The 15,543-nt window shown below is 39.2% G+C and overlaps 1 protein-coding gene across 4 annotated transcripts in view; it reads right to left on the bottom strand.

Annotated features, from left to right (window-relative positions):
• Nucleotides 1–15,543, bottom strand: part of BCAT1 (branched chain amino acid transaminase 1) — a 109,442-nt gene that overhangs the window by 35,654 nt on the left and 58,245 nt on the right. For all 4 annotated transcript variants that reach the window (XM_032347660.1, XM_032347662.1, XM_032347659.1 and 1 more), the window contains one exon: nt 15,176–15,295. In XM_032347660.1, coding sequence (XP_032203551.1) covers nt 15,176–15,295 — 120 coding nt within the window. The remainder of the gene's footprint in view (nt 1–15,175; nt 15,296–15,543) is intronic.

Raw genomic sequence — 15,543 nt, 5'->3', positions numbered from 1 at the left:
TAAGCTCTAGATCTTCTACTCTTAACCCAGAGCTCTCTTTGTGATATCAAAGTTTAAAACAAGAAGTACCCAAGATTTCTTACTCTGGAAAGAGTTCAAGCTGAGACATCTCTTGCTTCTATCTCAGCCTTCAGCATGGCCCTCACACTCTACGTACCTCATGCTCAAACCCCCTCACTTTCCTGCCTCTACAATGTCTTCCTGAACTACTCCCCCTGGACCACTCTCCTTCTCCCGGTTATGGACTGAAATGTGCCTACCCCCAATTTTAAGCCCCAACCCCCAATGTGACTACTTTTGGAACTAAAGCTTTTAAGGAGGTCATTAAAGTCAAACAAGGTCAAAAGGGTGAGGCCCTAATTCAACAAGGCTGTTGTCCTTCTAAGAAGTGAAAGAGACATTAGAATATGAGTTCTTTACTCGATCCCCAACACACTCCCCCCCCCCCAACACAGAAGGCTCTGTGGGGACACAGCGAGGTAGACCTCTATGGGGATCTGTTACCAGAAACTAACCCCTGATGGCAGTTTGATCTTTCCCTTCCAGCCTCCAGAAACAAACTGTAGTGTTTAAGACATTCACTCCATGGTGTTCTGTCACGGCAGCCCACTAAGACATCCCCTCTCCTTCCTAAGTAATACAAACCCTCCAATCTTAATTTAAATGTCATTTCAGAAAATAAGCCCTCTTTACAAAGTCAGGTACTCGTGTTACATGCTATCACAGTACCCTGCACTTCCGTGCATTTAGATAAAATGTCCATCACACTTGCTTACAAATGTTTCTGTAATTCTCTACCTCTTGCTAATCTGCAAAATCAGTGATGTGCAAGGCCATCTCCATCCCCTACACAGAATACTGTGCCTTGTTATACCAGGTTTACTACATCATAAGAAGTTGTTTACAGAGAGGAGCTATGAAAACAACTTAGATAACTTATTTGCCAAATCTGAATTACTTTGATTAAAAAAAAAAAGATACTAAACTTCCTATGTTGCATTGATACTACAGAGAAAATGTTCCTTTGTCTCCTGCCTTATTTCTTAAACTAACCGAATTCATATGTGGACATTCAAAGAACACCATGAGGGAAGCTAAAGTCCAGAATATTCTGAGGCTTGCTATAAAAGACAGTATATATTTAACACTTGACAAAATGAAAGGATACACTCTTCTGTAGGTTTTAAATAAGATTGACCTTAAAATTTAGAAAGCACATAGTTAAGAGAAAACTTAGGATAAGGAAAAAAGAACAAATGCCTGTCTAAGGTTATATAAATACAGTCATAATGACTGCATATAGCATCAATGTAAGGGGGTAAATTAGATAAACTGTGGAAAGCACCCAGAACCTCCTCTTTTTCAACCATCCAACAAACAGCAATTATTTTTGTTTTTATACTACTCATTTCTAACAGTAATAGTGGTAAATAAATTCAGTATTTACCAAAACACAAAGCCTGAAGGCGACATTAGGAGGACTGTAGACGGGACCACGGAAACGACACTCAACACTTAGTGCTGGAATTGTGGCGAATGAGCACTTGGGGGAAAGACAGGATTCCTATACCAGCATCCGGGAAATACAGCTTGGTATATCTGAAATCAACCCTAAACAGAAATTTTAGCATGGATTATTAAACAAGTGGTCAAGAAAACTTGATAGGGAAGTACCCAGGAAGAGCCAGAATGAGTCACTCTTAGAAACACCATGCTTCATTTCCCTTTCTGAAATGACTAGATCAGAGGTCAGCAAACTTCAGCCTACTTCCTGTTTTTTAAAGTCTTATTGGAATACATGCATTCATGCATTCATGGGTTGTCTATTGAGGTTCTGTGCCACAAAGGCAGACATGAGTAGCTGCCTGACTTCATAGGAAAAGTTTGCTGACCCCTTTCTTTAGAGGACAGGAAAATGCTCAGAAGCATTTTTCTTGTATCAAAAATGGGCTCAAAACCAGGATCTCCTCACTACCTAGACTCAGCACTCAGACTTTGACTTTGTGATTCCATCTAATTTGGTTCAGTTGACTGGGCCAAGGACACAATGGGCCTGGAATAGAGTCACTCAGACCAATACAGGGAGTTGACATTGGCAATGAAGATGCTCTCCAAATAGGCAAGTCTCAACCCAGCCGACCAAGTGAGATCCTAAGTGAGCTGAACGGTACACTCAAGGGAGCCCCAAGAACTGACTCCTGGCTATGGCAATGTGAAGGTCCTTGGTGATCTTGACAAGCATATTTCAGTGGGAGTTGGTGAGGGTGGGGGGGTGGTCAAAAGTCAGAATGTTATAGATTCAAGAGAGAAAGGGGAGAGAGGAGGTTATAATGTCCCAAATCCTGTGGGACATTGTGTGATGCAGTGGAGCAAACGGATGTGCTCTACTTCTGTCCCCTTCATCTAGTCACACATCACTGCCTGCCTGAACTGTCACCCTCAGAAGTAGAATCATGAAGAAGTAGAGCATGGGAAATTTTTTTAGTTTTTAAACAATCAATTTCTCTTTCCTCTGGATCATTCCATCAGTTTAGAAATATGTAGTAGTAGCTCCCATCTAAAACAAACACATTCCCTTTACCACATGTCCCACTCCAGGACAACCATCTTACCAAGGACCTTCATGTTGCCAAATCCAATAGTCAATTCTTGGGCCTCACCTTTCTGGTCCTGTGGGCAGGATCTACCACAACTGATCATTACTTCCATGTGCCTTACTTGGCTTCTGGTATACCAAGACTTCTTGTTTTTCTTTCGACTTTACAGGCTGTTCCTTCTCAGACTTCTCAGCTGATTCCTTTTTATCTCTCCTTCTTCTTAATGCTGCAGGGCTTGGTTCTCACCTTCTTTTCACTAGTATCTAGATTTCTACTCTTAATAACTTCACATATTCCCTTGACTCTAAAGGCGTTATATGTTAAACACTAAGAAGGTTACTTAAATTCCAAACTCTCCCCCAAATTTCAGACTTGTAGATCTGCCCACTTACTAGATAACTCAAGTTTATCAAGTTACCATGCCCAAAACTGAACTCTAGACTCTACCCATCATCGCTCCAACAAATACGGAAGAAAAACGTTGTCCCTCACACTTCCGCATCCCAACAAATTGTCACTATTCAGTTGCTCTGGCCCAAAGGAAAACTTGACCTATCTCCTTTCACATTCACATCCAATCTGTCAGAAAATTTGGGAATTGCAATAAACTTCCTTGAATATATGTCTTCATGTGAACTAGGGAATTTGTCTACAACCTAAATTCCTTGTAGAAAGCCTGCATTTTTAAGATTCCCAAATTTAATGGTCTCATTTTATTCAATTTACTAATGATACTTCTTATGTTTGTTCTATCAACATATGGGTGATGAATAGGACACTCTTTGCATAAATTATGCTACTGTATTTCATTGATTCTAAGATATCAATTTTTTCTCACATTTAACATGTCTGAAATCCAGACTCAGCATTTTACAACTGCTATTGGCCAAGTAGCACTCATGGGAAAGCTGGCATTACCAGACTTGGAATTAGCTATTCATACTGATGGTACTTCCAGTGGCTTATGGGCATTGGTGATGCCATACATGCTGAGTTTGCCATTTAAAATGTCTTTAAAAAGTTACAATATGACTTGGCATTGAAAAGAGAAATCACTGAACAGAAAGTGCAAAGACAGGAGCAGGACATATATTTGATATCAGTCAAACAAACATTTGTAGTAACACTGAAAAAATGCAACTGAATATTTTCCTGCAAAGCAACATCCAGTCTTCTCATGGAACCTCTGGGAGGAAGAAATCCATATGAAGATAAAGCTGTGTTAGTTTCTGTTATTAAGCTACATGCAAAAATAAAAATGCCTATCACAAGCCAAGCAGCGCAAATGATGGCAGGAAGAATTGCAGATGTCTTCTGGAAACACAGATTAAAAAAAATAATAATAAAAGCCTGGTATGATTAATTCATGAGTGAGTCAGGATTGTCAGCAGAGTACTGCATCATAGTTTAGCGATGTTTTTTTCCATTTCAGTGCATAAAATAATGGGTAACTTATAATTTATGGCATCCTGTATTCAATTAAAAGATACGTATGTATGAAGGAATATCTTACAGCTAAGAAAATGGGTAAAATAGAGATAAATCTGTATGTACTGACGTGGAAGAATCTCTAAGACAAATTGTAAATGCAAAAACAATAATACAAACAAAATTGTTCATAGTATGGCTGCCATTTAAATAAGAGACAGACAAAAATACAAATATATATATATATAGAGAGAGAGAGAGAGAAAGAGAGAGAGAGAGAGAGAGAAGGTACAGCTGGGGAGCCAAAAATAGTCTTCTTCTATGGAGCCTTAATATTGAACAGCTGGCACTGTCAATCAGGGAAGAAAGGATAGACCACTCAAAAAACAGTAATAGAATAATGTGGTATCCATATGGATAAAAATAAAATTGACTCCCTCATACAAAGTTCACTTCCAAATGGATTTCATCTAAATGGAAAAGCACAACTCTAAAACAGAAGTATGACCATGGAGTAAGGAAGAATTTCTTTAAAACACACAGAAGCCACGAAATAAATAAATAAATAAATAGATTTGATTACATTAAAAAGAAACACTTTTTAAAAAAATATTTATTTTATACAGTGGGGGAGGGGCAGAGACAGAACCTCAAAGAGACTCTGTGCCAAGCACAGAACCCGACATGGGGCTCAATCCCACGACCCTGATGTCATGACCTGAGTTGAAACTAAGGGTCAGATGCTTAACTGACTGAGCCACCCAGGCGACCCAGTACTGCTGTTTTCTAAAAGATACCAGTAAGAGAGTGAAAAAGCAAGACTAGCCGAAAAAACAAGCCACAGACTGGAACGCTATTTGCAATACATTGATCTGATAAAGGATGTGTCACAGAATGGAAAGTTACTACTTGTGAAATGTATCTCTGACAAAGAATTTACACCTAGAATATACAAAGACTCTAAAAAAATTGAAAAGACAAATGAATTTTTTTAACGGCAAAGGACTGGCAAAGATATTTCCCAAAAGGATTTTCAATACACAACAAACATATGAAAAGGTACTCAACATAATTTGCCCTCAGGGAAATAAAAATTAAAACTACAAGAAGGTAAGACTCATATATCGGAGTGGATAAAATTAACACGATACTACCGGTGTCAGCAAGGATATGAAGCAAATAGAATTTTCATACATTGTTGGTGGGAAAATAAACTGGTAAAAGCAATCTGGAACTCTGTTTTGCAGTATCTAGTAAAGCAAAACACATATATCCTTCTATTCAATTTAACTCCTAAGTAAATACCAAAGAGAAGCAAGTACATAGGTCAATTATAAGACACATACAAGGATGTGCCCCAGAGGCTTTATTTATAAGAGCCAAAAGTTAGAAACACGCCAATTGTCCATCTGTAATAAGACAATCCTGTATTTGGGGGCAGGAAGTAAAAGGAGGAGAGAAAATAAAGAAAGAACTACATAGCACACCATGGTTAATTGATTCTAGGGAGGGAAGGGAAATCAACAGAGAAAGATATACAAAAGGTTTCAATTGTACTAGTCACTTTCTACTCCTAACTGTACTAGTCATATTCTAATGTTAACTGGGAGTTAAGTGCATACATTTTCATATTTAATTCTTTTCTTTAAACTATGTGTGTGAATGTGTGTGTAAAAATCTTTGATTCTGGGAACCTGAGCAAAGAATTATTGCCAGTTTTGAAAAAAGAGCCTAATGGTTAATGTACAAACACATGTATGCAAGTAGAGGTAAGAATATGGGCCTCTAGAAGGATATAAAAAAAGGTCACAGGAATTGTTTGGAAGGAGGCAAATGGTGGAACTCTAGATCAGAATGAGAGTGAAAGGAAGTTTCCTTACCTTTACATGCCTTTGGTACTATTTGAGTTTGTTACCAGATAGTTTTCCCTCCCCCAAATAGCTCCTTTAACATCTCAGAAAAATACCCCTGTGTACTGTTGGTAGGCAATTAAATTGGCTCAGTCTCTCTGGAAAACAGTATGGAGACTCCCAGGCAAATTAAAAATAGAAATACCATATGATCCAGCAATTTCTGGGTCCTTATCCAAAGAAAACAAAAACACTAACTCCAAAAGATAAATGCAACTCTGGGCTTACTGCACAGGATTTACAATAGCCAACATACAGAAACAATCTAAATGTCCACTGAAGGATGAATGGATAAAGAAAATGGAAAACAAAAGGAAAGGAACAAAAGCGAAAATGAACTTTTGGGACTTCATCAAGATAAAAAGCTCCTGCACAGCAAAGGAAACAGTGAACAAAACTAAGAGGCAACGCACAGAATGGGAGAAGATATTTGTAAATAACACTACAGACAAAGGGCTGATATCCAAGATCTATAAAGAACTCATCAAACTCAACACCCAAAAAAACAGGTAATCAAAAAATGGGCAGAAACCATGAACAGACACTTCTCCAAAGAAGACATACAAATGGCTAGCAGACACATGAAAAAATGTTCATCATCATAAGCCATCAGGGAGATTAAAATCAAAACCACATTGAGATACCACCTTATACCAGTTAGAATGGCCAAAATTAACAAGGCAGGAAACAACATGTGTTGGAGAGTATGTGGAGAAAGGGGAACCCTCTCAAACTGTTGGTGGAATGCAAGTTGGTGCAGCCACTTTGGAAAACAGTGTGGGATTACTTAAGAAATTAAAAATAGAGCTATCCTAGGACCCTGCAATTGCACTACTGGGTATTTACCCCAGAGATACAGATGTAGTGAAAAGAAGGGCCATCTGTATCCCAATGTTCATAGCAGCAATAGCCACAGTTGCCAAACTGTGGAAAGAACCAAGATGAATGGATAAAGATGTGGTCAACAGATGAATGGATAAAGATGTGGTCCATATATGCAATGGAATATTACTCAGCCATCCGAAATGATGACTACCCAATTTTTACATCAACATAGCTGGGACTAGAGGAGATTATGCTGAGTGAAGTAAGTCAAGCAGAGAAAGTCAATTATCATATGGTTTCGCTTACTTGTGGAACATGAAGAATAGCATGGAGAACATTAGGAGAAGGAAAGGAAAGTGAATTGGGGGAAATCAGAGGAGGAGAAGAACCATGAGAGACTGTGGCCTCTAAGAAACAAACGGGGTTTTAGAGAGGAGGGGGAGCAGGTGGGTGGGTGAGCCTGGGGGTGGGTATTGAGGAGGGCACGCACGGACTGCATGGAGCACTGGGTATGGTGCATAAACAATGAATCTTGGAACACTGAAAAAATAAAATTAAATTTAAAAAAAAGAAGAAAGAAAATGTGGTCTACAGATACAATGGAATACTACTTCACCATGAATAAAGAAGGAACGCAGCCTTGCAACAACATGGATGGTCCCTGAGGGCACTATGCGCAATGAAATAAATGATCTCATTTATATTCAGAATCTAAAACAAAAATGTAAACACACATAAAACAAGCTTGTAGATGCAGAGAACAGATTGGTGGTTACCAGAGGCAGGGGCAGGGTGTGGGAGAAATGGGTAAAGAAGATCAAAATGTACAAACGGTATAAAATAAGTCCTGGGGTTGTAACAAACAGCATGGTGACTATAGTTAATAACACTGTATTGTACATATGAAAGTTGCTAAGAGAGTAAATCTTTCAAGTTCTCATCATAAGAAAAAAAATTTTTAAACTATGGATGGCAATGGTTGTTCACCAGACTTACTGCGGTGGTCAATTTGCAATATATGCAAGAATTGATTGGATCATTATGCACTATGCCTGAGAGATTTAACTGAATTTAAAAAGTCTATCTATCTACCTATCAGAGAGAGAGAGAGAGAGAGAGAGAGCAAGAGAACACAAGCAGGGGGAGTGGCTGGCAGAGGGAGAAGTAGGCTCCCTGCTGAACAAGGAACCTGATGTGGGGACTTGATCTCAGGACCCTGGGATCATGACCTGAGCTGAAGGCAGAAGCTTAACTGACTGAGCCAACCAGGTATCCCTAAAATTTTTTTTTAAATAAAATCCTAGAAACAGATTGGCAAATTTGCATGTGAAAACTGATATCCCTCAACTTGGAAGTATGGTAACTGAACGTAAGATCGTAGGAGTGTGTTATATAACAAAGGTGTGTTTTGTGTGATAGTGTGTGTTATATAATACAGAATATATGACACATTATAATATCTGGAGTGATTAGGTCAAATGTAATTAAAAGCAGGAAAGCTGCTGGCTCAGAGAAGGAAAGGAAATAGACACAAAGGTGGACTGATATGAGAACAAGACAGGAAAGACATTAGTAGCCCCATCCATTATATTTCCACACTAACCACTGTTATTGAGCTACACCCCATTTCTCCACAGCACAGACCTCCCTCTAGCAGTACACAGTCATTTCATGAGTTTCTATTATGAAAAGTGACTGCAGCACCAGACATGGATTTCCCAGAGAGCAGAAATGTCACATTTGCTCAGCACTGTTTCCCTAGACCCAGCTCCATGGCAGAGAGACTGAGTGCACAGGCTTCTTATTTCATCACTTTGGGGCTCAGTTTCCTCATCTCTGAAATGCCACCAGGAGCTCCTACTCTCAGGGTTTGCCAGTGCACAGAAAGCACCAAGCACCGTGCCTGAGACTTAGGAGAGCTTCATAATGGCAGGGGTTGGTGACAGTGTCCAACAAGTGACTGCATTTCATCAAAAAGAATGAGGACTTCCCTAAAAAGCAGCAGAACTTTCCCAGACTGGGAAAGTAAGATGGGCCAAGGGCATCTTGCTGGGAAACACTAACTCAAGAATTTCCTGGGTTCTATGTTGTCAACTTCTCGCTGCAGTATTGGATCAGCTGACAGGGAAATGGAATCCCAGTTAGGGACCTGGCACAGGTGGGGCAGGTGTCCAGCATGGAGAACTTTCCAGCACTTAGAAGTGATGGACTGGATAGACACATAGTAACCTGCACAGAAATGAGAAACAACATGCCTTGGGAAAACGTTCAGAAATGGGAGATCAGTGGAACAAAACCATTTCTAGAAAATACAAATAAGAGATACCGAAAACACACACACAGACCAAAAGAATATCCTTTCAAGGCATGAGATGATTGCCAGGGGGTGGTGAGAAGATGGGATGAGAGTAGGGAATGAAGATGGAAGGAAATAAGGAACCAAACGGTGGGACCTCAGAGCCCGTGATGGGAAGTGCCATGAACTGAGAGGCAGGAAGAGCTGCATCGCAGTGGAGGGTAAAAATGAAGACAACCACAGAAATCATCCCCATGATAATGGTGACACAGACCAGAACAGCCTCAAGAGGCTGTCCATTGGTAGGAGTGGATGGTAGCTGGTGAGAACAAGCTGCATTTCATAGGCTATAATTAATGCAAATAAGCTGGACCTCGAAAACCAAACTCCAGGTTTGAAGATACTTAGATGGGGCTGTTGATCTGAAGCATGTTAACGGAGTTATACAAATGAGAATTTAATATTGTTTATAAGCAGTGGAATCAATGCGTATGTATATGTGTGTGTATATGTATGTATGTGTGTGTATCTCAAATATGATTGCGATAGAATGCATTAAATTGTAGACAGGGGTGCCTGGGTGGCTCCGTGGGTTAAAGCCTCTGCCTTCGGCTCAGGTCATGATCCCAGGGTCCTGGGATCGAGCCCCATGTCGGGCTCTCTGCTCCGCAGGGAGCCTGCTTCCTCCCCCCTCTCTCTCTCTGCCTGCCTCTCAGCCTACTTGTGATTTCTCTCTCTGTCAAATAAATAAAAATTAAAAAAAAATAATAAATTGTAGACAAAAGACAAGTTATAGGATCATAACAGAGGCTCAACCCACTGAGCCACCCAGGCACCCCTTAGTTTTAAAATCTGTTCACATTCTTTCATTTATAGAGGCTAATTGTGAAGAGAAATGATTGTAAGATACAATATATATACGCATAAGTAAGGGCAGTGAATAAAGGAAATTCTTTTCATGGGAACAGTTACAATTATAGGTTACATTATATGTGTAATATGAAGATTTTACAAGGTGATAAAAGTAAAAGAAAGACAGGTCTATGAAATTTATGTCCTTAAGCTTCCCATGAAGTGAACCAGAAATCAAGGGTTGGACCATTTGGCAGCGGGAGTTTTATAAATGGGAGCGCTAATGAAAATGTCATTCTGAAAGATTTCCAGAAGTTGTGAATGGGGAAACTGTTTATGTGAAGTGACTGAAAATGCTCTGCACTGTTCAGATTGTATTCTGGGCATCCGAAGCTGCAATTAACCAAAGCAGACTAGTGGGGCTCAGCTCCAGAGATTTACGTAGGGGTGCTCTGAGTGTAGAAGTAGGAGTTAAGGGGTGCCTGGATGGCTCAGTCATGATCCCAGGGAGCCCCGTATCCATCTCTCTGCTTAGCATGGAGTCTTTCTGCCTCTCCCTCTGTCTGCCGCTCTGCCTACTTGTGCTCTGTCAAATAAATAAATAAAATCTTTAAATATATATATATATTTAAAAAAAAAGAAGAGGTATATGAGTTAACTGAATATGAGGGATTCCTCCCCTTCTGCATGAGCCAAAGACAGTCTGTCTAGGAGAACAGCTGAAAAAGCCAAGTCTGCTGGTGGCTTGCAGATCTGTGGCCTAAGCCTGGGACCTGGTCAAAGGGGCTGAGTGGGCTGTCGCTCCACCATCAGACTTGATTCTTCCCCGTCACACAGATCCTCAGCCCTGCTACTATCCAGTGCAGCCTCACTCTGTCACCTCTCTAATCATCTCCGGTGGGATGAGAGGACACTGAGAAAAACTGGAAAGGTGAAAGGCTGAACGCCATGATCACATGGGATTTCAGAATTCATGGTTGTGCCTATTTTGTTATAGACTGTGGTCAAAGCACTTGTACCTTATTAGAATCACTAAGGAAATAAAGCCTGTGTCTGTTTGTACGTTCATATAGCTGTACCTGCTTGGAATTACTAAACAGAGTGAAGCTGGATAAAACAGATGTTAAAATCAGCAAAACCCAGCTTCTTTAGAGGTAAGGCTGCTCAGTATCCTGTACTGATTCTGATAGCCATGTAATTTTAACTTCTTGACCGATAAAATGAAAATCTAGAAATTGTTCGTGTAAATGTTCTTTATTTAAATAGTAGGCTTTCAGATTTTATCTTAATTTCCAATTGACACATAATCCGCAGTAGTCTGAGGCACTCCAGCTTTTAGTTTCTGTTTAAGTTTTTAACTCCCTATAAAAAAACATTTTAGAAGATAGTAAAGGGATGTTCAAATTCTTTTTTTAATGAGAAATCTTTTGGTAACGTGAATGATTTTACTCTCTAAACTTTTCCCAAGAGGTTTATGTATTAATGTTCAGCATTTTGTTTAGTAATATGAACTTCATGGGAAAAAATTTTTTTAAAAAAATTTCTACCCATTGGCAGCCTGGTATATTTTACTGGCAAGCTCTACCCAGTAGTTATATACTAATAGATAATTATAAATGTCCCAATAAAATACTATTCTGTTTATCATAATCCTAAATCTAACAAGCTTTTAGTAATAGACTCAATTATTATCGAATAAGTCTGGAAGACATATGAAGAACTGCACAAAAACATTCATATGTAGGTATTACCTATGTAAGTCAGTAAAAATGAAGGGTCAGTTAATGATAAACATGTGAAGAAGCAGAACACTTTGCAAACATAATGAAATTCGTAAGCTGATAGGAGAACCACTCTCTTATCACATGGCTGCTGAATCAAACTGGGCATAAGAAGGAATAATTAACACTGGACTGTTGTATCATGGTCCCTGAAAGTGAAAACGACACCGTGCCCTTGGGACGAAGCTGAGCTTTCAAAGATGTAAATATTTCTACCTGGTGCCAGTTGGCCATCCCAGGAGCAAATAAAGCTTTAAAGACTGCTAGCCATATACTTAATTCTTTCCCAAGGCTTGAGATGGTGATACTCTTGAAAGTAGTAAAGAAATCCCTGGAACGTTTGCTTAAATGCAGGGTCTCTGATCTTGGCTCCACAGACTTAAATTATTTGGCTCTGGGCTGGAGCTCAATACAGATGAGTGGGTTGTAGAACACTGACTATTCGACACTCACAGGGGACTACCACACCCAGGACTAGACACTGGGCACACGAGATTAAGGCAGGGTGAGATCACTTAATAAATTACCCCAACATATATTTATTTGCTCATTCAAAGAAGTCAAAACACCTCCTGGATCGAAGACCCACTTAACAATTCATCTAACCATGAAAAGAACTGGAAACAAAAATTATGTGGATGTTAGCCAGCAGAAGACAAGACCAAAACATCAGATAACCGATACAGAGGTGAGTCTGCAATTATTCGGTGAAGCCAGTGACAAGGCAGAGCCATCATGAAATCGAGCAACATAAAAAGGCCAGCAAAAGTTAGTCATCCCTGATGAAAGAGTCGCAGTGGACTGGAAGCCACTGGGCCTAATCCTCGAGCCAGCACCTCACTTACCAAATACATCCACCATGAAAAGTCAGTGTGTGGTAATTTACCAGACTAGACTGTAAGATATCTGTGTGGAGTATAAATGTTTAAATCCAATGTTTTACTGAACATTATTTGTATTATGCTCATTTCTGAATTACAGGTGATTGTCTTTTCTGCCTGTATATACACTTATATGTATTTATAAACACATTTATATTTATAATGTAAATATTGATATAAGTATATGTATAAATATATCAACCAAATATAAATAATATTGACCTACACAGGATAGCAGTTATTTCCTTCAATTCTTAACTTACTACTTGTAAAGCAGATTTTGAAAAATTCTTGATTCTGAGATCCAAAGCACGATCAAGTAGGTAAGTTGATAGTCCAGTGGGAGAGAACTACTTGGCCAGGCTTTTGTCACTGAGGTTCCTAAATTCCGCCCGGCATCAGAAACACCATTCTGATCTACTTAATGAGTATCTCTGTGGATTGGGGTCAAGATGTATATTTAAAAAAATACCTGGGGGTGCCTGGGTGTCTCAGTGGGTTAAGCCTCTGCCTTCAGCTCAGGACATGATCTCAGGGTCCTGGCATCAAGGCCCACATCGGGCTCTCTGCTCAGCAGGGAGTCGGCTTCCCCCTCTCTCTCTGCCTCTCTGCCTACTTGTGATCACTCTGAGTCAAATAAATAAAATCTTTAAAAAATAAAAAAATAAATGAAAAAAAAAATAAAACAGGGTGGGGGCACCTAGATGGCTGTCAGTAGTCAGTTAAGCATCTGACTTGATGTTGACTCAGGGAATGATCTCAGGTTTTAGAGACAGAGCCCTGTGTCAGGCTCCGACTTGGGGTTGAGCCTGGTTAAGATTGTGTTTCTCCCTCTCCCTCCCCAGCCAATTAATCAATCATCAGTCAAACAAACAAACTTGGGTGATTCAAATGCAAAAATTTGAAGATCACCAATAGAGAGGATTATTGTGACAACAGGCTAGACTATAAAATCAGATTTATAAACTTGTCTAACTCTAGGTTATAGGATTCTGGAACTCTGAACAATTTACTAAATCGCAGAACAAAATACACTAGGAAACTATAGACCAATACCTTTTAGGAGCATTGACAAAAATTCTTAACAAAATGCTTACAAACTGAATACAAGATTTAATATGAATTATTCAGGGTAGCTAAGTAGGATTTAGTCCAGGAATGCAAGGTTGTTTTAACACCAAAAAACCGAATATAACAAATATAATTTAGAATAAGGGACAAAAACACATAATCCTGTCAAGACATTTAGAAAAAGCCATCAACAATATCTAACATACATTCATAACAAAACTTTCAACAAACTCAGAATAGAAGAATCAGATCTTAGAGTGGGGAAGTACTTCAGAATAAACACAAGACAGTGCTTCCAGAGTAGTAACAATGTTTCGACAAACTTTTAAAAACTGTTTCTTCCTATCCTAAAATATAAACACTAAAAATAAAATATGTAAATAAAATATAAAATTAAAAATAGACTTTATTAATACTAAAATGTCAGAGACATAAGGAGTAGATAACTTTTGTTATTGTCCCAATTCTTCCAAATTTGTTAGGGAGACTGGACTTCATGAAATTCATTGTCTGGATTCATAATAGTCTTTCAAAAGGCATCCAAAGGATGCCACAGAACCACTTAGGTATTTTTTCCATGGCCTTATATATTTCCATACTTCTGGCATTCAGATGCCAGAATAGAGAAACTGGTAAGCATATAATTACCTAGCAGAGAGCAGAATGCCTAGACTACAGCAAAAGTGTCATCTTCTCCCTATTCCTAAAAATCTCATATGCCACAGCCCCTTCATTTGCTACCCACACTCAATCTTCGCCCCCTCCATTATCCCTCCACACCACCCACTCTCCATAAGACCACAGCTGCCTAGAAGAGGAAGGAGACAAGTAATAGGGTCTTTACAGGACACCCATCCAAGTGGCCTTAGCTTCTCCAGGCATGTCCTCCTTTTGCAAGGGCACCAACCAGTAGACTGTGACCTACCAGCAGATCTTATCATCCTGATGTGTAAAGCTAAGACTCTAGCTCTCAAGGTCCTTCCCTAACACCCATTGTGTGAACTTCATTTTCAACATTTCCTGTGGGGGAAGAGGGACTTCTATTCCCACTCCTTGGTAATCCCAAGATTTCAGGAAAATGAAAATTAAAAGCAGCAGCTCTCCCTCCTCCAAATTTCAAAATCATTACCACTTCCACCTTGGAGAACTGCTGCCAAGAGAAGAGACATTACACTGAAGAATTACTCTGAGGAAACTCAGGAAAATATAAGGAAATACTGGTGAATCTTGAGTAAGGGAAGACAAACAGCCTTGCTTATTGCTCATTCCTTGACTCATCTACATTGGTAACTATGGCTGCTTCTGTACCACAATGTTGGAATTGAGTTGTTGTGACAGAAACTATATGGCCCACAAAGCCTGATATATTTACCATCTGGCCCTTTAAAGAAAATGTTTGCTGATACCTGGTTTTGATAATCAGGAGAAAGGAGTCATTTATGTTATTGGGGGCTATCAAATTATATCCCAGAAGTTTCTCACATGAAGAAATGATGATAAGCTGCCCACCCAGAAACAGGGAGTCAGTTTGTACCTCAGTTCCGATGAACGTGGGACGAATATACAGACTAGCAGATGTTGAATGGGGGACCCATTCTTGATCCAATTTCACAAGCTCTTTAATACACTCTAAAAGCTCTTCCTTGTCAAATACCTGAAGGAATGGAAAACATAATGAAGAGTGAGATTTTCCTACATTGTAGCTATAAGAAATGATCCTCATGAAAGCTTTAGAATGTTAAAAAAAAAAAAAGAAGTAATAATATAACCAATTTTTTTCCTGATTTTTTTCTCTAAAATTGTGATGGGATGATAGATTATCTTCATGGAGGAGATAAAATAGTGGATCCCTATCTCTTACCATAGCAAATACCAATTATAGTTGGATTATACATTTAAATA

This window comes from Mustela erminea, chromosome 6 (genome assembly GCF_009829155.1).
Source record: "Mustela erminea isolate mMusErm1 chromosome 6, mMusErm1.Pri, whole genome shotgun sequence".
Taxonomy (NCBI): Eukaryota; Metazoa; Chordata; class Mammalia; order Carnivora; family Mustelidae; genus Mustela; species Mustela erminea.
Note: the sequence above shows the minus strand (reverse complement) of the source record. Positions and strands in the feature narration are given on the sequence as shown.